The sequence below is a fragment of the Pteropus medius genome, unplaced genomic scaffold (genome assembly GCF_902729225.1).
Source record: "Pteropus medius unplaced genomic scaffold, Ma_sr-lr_union100, whole genome shotgun sequence".
NCBI lineage: Eukaryota > Metazoa > Chordata > Mammalia > Chiroptera > Pteropodidae > Pteropus > Pteropus medius.
In genome coordinates this window covers 4,936-12,528 of record NW_024352916.1, presented here as the reverse complement: position 1 = coordinate 12,528, position 7,593 = coordinate 4,936, and the positions used below count along the sequence as shown (strand labels likewise).

Sequence of the window (7,593 nt, the reverse complement as noted above, 5' to 3'; positions counted from 1 at the left end):
TGAATGAGATGCACACAGCAGAGGTTCCCACGGATGTCACCTTTGACCTGTTACTAGATGTAGGGATCTAATCTCACTACGTGTAAGAGACACCTGGACAGATAGAATTGACACGAAATCACTGAATGTCATAATATATTCGAGTGTCACTCAGGAAGCTGGAATCTGGAGAGTACAACAGATGACGACGTGTTAGACCTCAGGTGAGGTCACATTTTGAAAGGGCATCGGTCCCTCTGGCTGGACTCAAAAGGTGCATGTGTCACCTCACTCGAGGACCAGGTGCTGTCACTCCTGGAACATGATCCAACCGATGAGAGCGCTCTGTTCCAGGGGGAGCCGAGAGCAGGCGGGAGGAGACGCAGGAGTCCTGGCTTCCAGGATGCGCTGGGACACGAGGTCCACGATCATGTCTGGGAGGCACTGGTCTCTGCGTGAGGATGTCTCGTAAGCGCTGCTGTCTGGAACCTGTGCCTGTGCCGACATAACCAGAAAGGTGATGAACATCCTTCTGGTCAGTGAACCTGCTCACAGTTATCCCTGGGATCTCGCTATATGTGAACTGTATGCCCACCACTCATGTGTTGAACCCTCACACACAATCGATAGTACTGGAGAAGGACTTTATCCAACAGAATGCGTACCATAGAAGACAATGAACAGAAAGAGCAATATCGTTCGTTCTCTCCAGCATTGAGACTGCACTGAGCAGTCAGTTCTTGCCCTGTGGGGAGGGATACTCACTGGGAATTTTGGTGTCTGCACTTTGAACATGGACTTTCTGCCCCCACAATGTGGGACAAAAAATTTCTGTCATTTAAGCTGCCCAGTCATTGGTGATTGTGATGGCAGCTTGAGCACATGAGACAGACTGTAGTTCTGAGAAGTGGGTGCTGCTGGAACAAGCACCGAGGAAGGTTCACGTGGACGTGGAAGCAGGTGATGGGTAGGAGGTTGGAGACTTTTAAGTGCCTGCTAGAAAATTCGAAGCTTGCTATGAGGGGTGTTACAGGTGATTGTGTGGAGAGCTCTGAGAGAGGACGGGAGAGCCGTGGAGGAAGCTCCCGCACTGAGAGAACACGCACACAATCACGAGGACACGGTGGTTGGAGGGTCAACATTGTGAGCCATTTTGGTGAAATGTCAATGGAAATGAGAATACATCATGGGTTTTGGAGGAAAGTGACCTTGTCACAAAGTTTCAAACAATGTAGGTGACCAGTTTTAGGGTGAAGTCTAAGGTAGAGCTGTGAGCAGTGCAAGTGCGTATTTAGCTCGGGGATTACTAAGCTAAAGACGGGTTGGTTGGTTCCTTCTTTGTAATGTTTCCAGTAAAACGTGATAGGACAGTGATGGATCAAAGACAGCAGTATGAGTCAAATGCCCCTGAGAATGTGGAGTTGTGAAAAAGGGCCAGTCATGCATAAGCCAAAATTGTGGACTACGTTCTGAAGAGGGCAGAAAAAGTGTTGCTAAAAACATTACATAAAAAAAAATCAAAGTCCTGGCCTGCGGGTCTGATCGGCCATCTCAGCGTCAGCCAGTAAGTGATGATTCCAGCAGAAGCCACTTTGAAATGAACGGGAGCAGAAGGTGGGGTGGAATGAAGGGAGATGTCAGACTTCATGGATTTTACTAAACAGGATCATAACCCACACGGTGGTGAAGATGCAGTTTGTTGAAGAAAAGGGCGGAATGACCTTGGAGGAGACTCAGGTGATCAGGGAGGATTCTCTGGTCAAGACCTGGGCCATCACCTCAGTGTAACGGGTGACACGGCCTCCAATCAAAACCTTTGGATTGACCAGCACCTGGCAGTGCCTGGGGGTGCGACTGCCGCCCCTCAGAGCCACGGAGAGACTGTCGTAGAGAGTCCAGATGGAGGTTTCCACCCTTTGGCTGCCCCTCCATCGTATTTAGGAAGCACATAAGTCATCAGGTTTTATAGGTTCACAGTTGGAGAGAACGTTAGACTCAGTCTGAATTGTATATCAAGTCCCACTAATAACTAATAAGATGATATTTAGATGAGACTTTAGACTTTAGAGTTAGTGCTGTAACTAGTACTATATTTGGGACAGTTGGTTTAGATTTAATGTATTTAGTATGAGAGAAAGACATGAATTTTGGGGTCCACTGGTGGAATATTATGAATTGAGTTCAATTATTCAAAATTCATGCCTTCGAGTCTGAATTCTCAGTGATGGCGTTTAAATAGGGCATTAAGGAGGCTTGAAAACTAAATGAGGTCACAGTGTGGTGGTCCCACCCCACTAGGACTGGAGTTGTAAAAATAAGATCATGTGAGAAGTGACCAGCATATCCATGGTGTTTCCTGACCCATGGCTCACCATGGCCACAATGAGGTGTTTACCTTGATGCTCAGTATACGTTGGTCCATCAAGATATTTTGTTTCATCAGGTTTCTGAGTTCTTACTGGTGCCCCTGGGTCAGCAGGCAGCTGTGCCCCGACCTGACACAGACTTGTCCTTCAAAAGTGTCTGTGTGATATTGAATCATAAGTGTGCTTGACATGTAGGGTAAGAATGTCACTTTAGACCCCCTGATATAACCTGTCTGGATGTCCATAAATGGAAAGACGTGTTAGAGGGACGATTGGAGATGAAGTGGGGACAGGTAAATGCCACGTATGTACATAATCCCTTCCCTGTGACGGGCTGGGCAGAGGCTGGGAGAATGACCAGTCATTCTCAGGGTGTAGGAGAGACTCAGTGAAATTCGGAGAGTAGATGACATCTGATCATGTTCGGTGTGTTTCCAAATCCACCCGATTCAGTGAAGAGCTGGAGGGTCATGTGTTGTAGGCAGGACAGAAACGGCATTGGGTAGAGTCCTGGGGGCTGATCCTACTCCTGTGGCCATGTGTCCTGTCTGAAGGGAGGGCTCATGTGGGGACAGCGTGTGCCTGGGGGGCAGAGAGCCTGAGCTCAGCACACAGGTGTCTACACTGTGCCAGGTCTCTCTATGTGCAGGTATTTTCTGGCCACAGGGAAGAAGACAGCCCTCAGGATGGTCCCTCTGCTGAGACATGAAAACAGACACATAGAAAACTGGTGAAGGAAGGTCCCCAGCCACCAGTGATATGTCGTCTACAGACAGACAAGGTGCGTTTTCACTTTAGTCTGCAGTGAGAATAGGAGAAGTTAGAGCCACGTCGAAAAAGTCAGGGTTGTCCTCGTGGGCAGCTGAGAACTTTGAGAGGAAATCGCTGCTCCCAACAGGACGCCCCTTCCCACCTCCCTCTGCACCTGCTCCTGGGCTGGTCTGTATGTTCTGTGCTTTGTGCGATTTGAGCGCCCCCTGGAGACCTGATCCGCCCCTGCAGCTCCCCTGTCTGTCTCCCTCGGGGAGGTTTGTGTCTGGGCTCACACTGAGGTCCCCTCACTGTGTGTCTCGCACAGAAATACACGGCCGTGTCCTCGCTGGTCACGGAGTTCAGTTTCAAGAAAACCTGGCTCTTGGAGGTGTCCCTGGTGATGCTGAGTCGGGACTTAAGTGAAGGGTTGTAGTCTGTGCTTCCACCACTCCATATAGCACCGACCCACTCCAGCCCCTTTCCTGGAGCCTGGCGGGTCCAGTGCACACCATAGCTGGTTAAAGAGAACCCAGAGACGGTGCAGGTGAGCGAGAGGGTCTGCGAGGGCTTCACCAGTCCTGGGCCCGTCTCCTGCAGCTGCACCTGGGACAGGACACCTGGGGACAAGGAGCATCAGTCCTGTCAGTCACATGCTGTCACAACCATCCCACAGACCCCTGTCTGACATCTGAGACACTCACCTTGGGGGGCTGTCACCAGGCACAGGAGAAGACCCCACAGTCTCATCTTCTTCTCAAACACAGTTCTGCTTCCCCAGAGACCTGAGCCCTGTGTGAGGAGAGAGCTGTGAGCGTCCACAGCCCAGACAGGTTTTACCCTGGGGCTGGAGGAGGAATTTGCATGTGGGCAGCCTGCTCCTCATAAGTGGGGAGGGACCGGGTCAGGCTCCCTGGTGTCTCTGGGGTCCAGCTGGTTCTCTTCCCTTTAATACATACGGTCTGAGTGTGGGATGGCAGAGCAACCGATCTCTAAGATACATTGAAACAAGTCTAAGGAAACCCTGCTTTTCATAGTATAGAATAAACACTGGACTATAGAGTAAGTCACCATTTTTAAACTTATAAGTGTTTCTCATAATTATGAAAGTGATTAGCATGATGGTCAGACACATTTGTACTTCAAACACATTGAATATATTCACAGTTCCCAAATATTTATAAACATAATTCAAGTAAATAATACTTTTTCAACTTTGTTATAAATTACATCCAAATAATAGACGGTCTCTTCCAATTCCCTCCTTCACTGAAGCACATGTGAGTTGTCTTTGTCTAAGAAGCTGCCTCTCTCCATAATCAGGCTGGAAGACCCCTGATGCTGGACCCTTCATATTGTGCTTTTTCTTATTTTTTTTTAAATAATAAAGTCTTTCCATATTCTATATAATCTTTTTATGACATATATTTTAATTTACTAGTTTATGTGGAGATTTAACTAATTTTTGAAATAATATTTGAAATATCACGTATTTATATTCGCCTACATTTTCCTTAAGGTCCAACCCGTGTGTGTCACATCTGAGAAATCCTTGGCTGATCCAAGGTCACACACATTCTGGTCTATCGATCTGTGTCATTCCCTCAACCAGTGCCATGCAACCTTTATTATTGCAGGAGGGAATCAGGGCAAAACCGAGTTTATCACACTCAGAATCCTGGAGACTGGAGACCTGGATGCCACCAGGGGCCACATGGAAGACACCAGGGTGTCAGGAGCCATGTACAGCAGGGAGAGGGGACCTTAGAACCAAGTTTTCCTGGGGTTTCCTGGGTAAAGGATGAGCAGGACTGGTGAAGAGCTAGTGCCTGACTCACATGAATCATTTCTGTGGGCTCAGAGCTGGACGTGGTTCTCCATCTGCCTGGCAGCTGGGCCTGGGATGACGAAGGCGGAGGAGTATCGTGTCCCGGGGTGTGTGGGCAGATATAGGCGGATGCCCTGTGGGCTAAGTTTCCATGTGAAAGGCATGTGCCAGGCTAGGACCTGTGCTGTATCTAAGAACTGGTGAGGTCATGAGGGGAAGTTTCTCTCCATCTAGAAATATTTGTAAAGTAGTTAAACATCATAACGTAGAGAAGGTGATAAAATACCTAAACACACTCAATGCAGGGAGCCTTTGCATTCACACCAACTGCAGCACCTTGCCCTATTCTGCCCACATTTCATGCGGAAAAAATCACTGCATCCTTCATCCTCCACTGTGAACCTTGGAGACAGGCCTGGGACACACAGTCGTACCCTCAGGAGCACCTCATTCGACCCTGAGCACATCATGAGCGACCACACGCTTCCTCCCTAACTCTGGGTTCATCTCCCCACTGTGTTTCAGCTCAGGCTGAAGCTTTCATACTGGGTGTGCGTGTGGGGGGCTGTATCACTGAGTGATGGATGGGGCTTCTATAGACGAGTGGGTCCGGGCTGTGAATTCCTCTTCCATTTACATGATTCATTTCTAATTGATAAGGGAGAGAAACCCATAGTTACCTGGGACACAATGTGGGTGCAGTAGAGAGGCTTGATTCCCTAAGTAGATCTAAACAGCGAAGATGGCCTATAGGATAGAGTGATCCATCCTTGTTCAGCTTGTATTAGGGGTGCTGAGCCACCCCATGAGTCCTGGGAAGAGAAATGCTCTTCAGAGTAAAGAGGAGGCCACGTGTGTGGGGAGCTCATATTGCTCCATCCTCTATCCGACCAGGAACCAGAGAGAAGTCCAAACACACGGGGTCCCTCACCTGAACCCTCACCACCTGCAGCTACCCTCTTACTAGGAGCTTTCTCGGATGTGGGGAGAATTTACAGCAATGACTGTGATGGCGTCTGAAGGCACAACAGCTGAGCGACTGTGATGCCAGGACTTAGTGCAGAATCATTGGAGGAGACCCATGTCAAAAATTATTAACCCTCTTTGCTGTGACTGGTACGTGGGGAGGGCTTGAGAGTGAGGGGCACGGAAGCACAGGAGACACATGGCTAAACAGATGTCGTGTAACTAGGACAGTAGATGATAGTGGGTGATGTTGGGGTGTTTCAACATCCACCTGAGTAAATGAGGAAAAAGAGGTTAACGTGCTGTAGACAGGACAGAGACCCCATGGGACAGAGTCCTGAGGGACAGGTCCTCCCATGTGGGCCATGTGTCCCGTCTGAAGGGAGGCCCACGTGGGGACAGCGTGTGTCTGTGGGGGGGAGAGCCTGAGCTCAGCACACAGGTCCCTGCACTGTGCTGTGTCTCTCTGTGTGGAAACAGTTCCCAGTCTCAGGACACAAAGCCCTCAGGGGATCTCTCTGTCATGAAATCAGAAAGGACACATTGAAAGCTGCTGCAGGAAAGGTCCCCAGGCACTGGTGATACACCGTCAAGAGACAGGTTATTTCTTCATTTCTTGTGTGTGGGAGAATGTGGAAAATTAGAGCCACATAGAAGAAGCAGTAATTCTCCTGGGAGGAAGCTGAGAGATTTGAGAGGAAATTGCTGCTCCCAACAGGAAGCCCCTTCCCCAGCTCCCTCTGCACCTGCTGCTGGGCTGGTCTGTGTGTGCTGTGCTGTGTGTACCCTGAGCGCCCCCTGGTGTCCTGAGCTCCTCTCCTGTCTCCCTCAGGGAGGTTTGTGACTGGGCTCACACTGAAGTCCCCTCACTGTGTCTTTCGCACAGTAATACACGGCCGTGTCCTCAGGCTTCAGGCTGCTCATTTGCAGATACAGCGTGTTCTTGGCGTTGTCTCTGGAGATGGTGAATCGGCCCTTCACGGAGGCAGCGTAGTATGTGCTGCTGCCATCATAACTAATTAATGAGACCCACTCCAGCCCCTTCCCCGGAGCCTGGCGGACCCAGTTCATGCCGTAGTTACTGAAGGTGAATCCAGAGGCTGCACAGGAGAGTCGCAGAGACCCCCCGGGCCGCACCACGTCTCCCCCAGACTCCACCAGCTGCACCTCACACTGGACACCTGTGAACACAGACACGTCAGGGTCAGGAAAGTGTCACACGTCCGTGTTCCTCACTCACACCCACTCACGTACTCAGTGTCCCTTGTTCGCCATCAGTCACCTCGTAAAACAGCGACGAGGAAAACCCAGCTGAGCCCAAACGCCATGGTGCGGCGTGCGTGTTCAGACCTGATCCCGGAATGGGGACTCCTGGGAATCGCGGGCTGGGCTCCTGTCCCAGAGCTGCAGGCTCGGGGCTGGGCTGGCTTTTATCAGCAGAGGGGCCCTATTTGCATGTGCTCTGACTGTATAAGGAGCTCTGGGGTTGGGGACCCACAGAGAGGGCAGAGACCCAGAGCAGGTGTGGGTATGTTTGGGCACATGGTGGCAATAAGAACATTTGGTAAAATATGACCTTTATTGTGACGCGTGTTACTTAAATACTTAGCACCAACATCTTATTTCATTTTACTCATGCACGTAAGTCATGGGATGTGATATCATTTACCCGCATCAGAGGTGAACAAGGCCAAACAGGAGCAC

At 49.9% G+C, this 7,593-nt stretch overlaps 2 gene segments (V, D, J or C); both read right to left on the bottom strand.

The window, feature by feature from the left end:
- Positions 1-288: 288 nt before the first annotated feature.
- On the bottom strand, positions 289-3,959 carry LOC120592543 (Ig heavy chain V region MC101-like). The segment is given in 3 exon segments: positions 289-474; positions 3,408-3,715; positions 3,800-3,959. Coding segments are annotated over 3 exon segments (540 nt in total).
- A 2,788-nt stretch (positions 3,960-6,747) lies between these two features.
- On the bottom strand, positions 6,748-7,289 carry LOC120592544 (immunoglobulin heavy variable 3-30-like; the record flags this gene model as incomplete). The annotated part of the segment is given in 2 exon segments: positions 6,748-7,070; positions 7,172-7,289. Coding segments are annotated over 2 exon segments (369 nt in total), but the record flags the coding sequence as incomplete, so codon positions are not given.
- Positions 7,290-7,593: the final 304 nt, after the last annotated feature.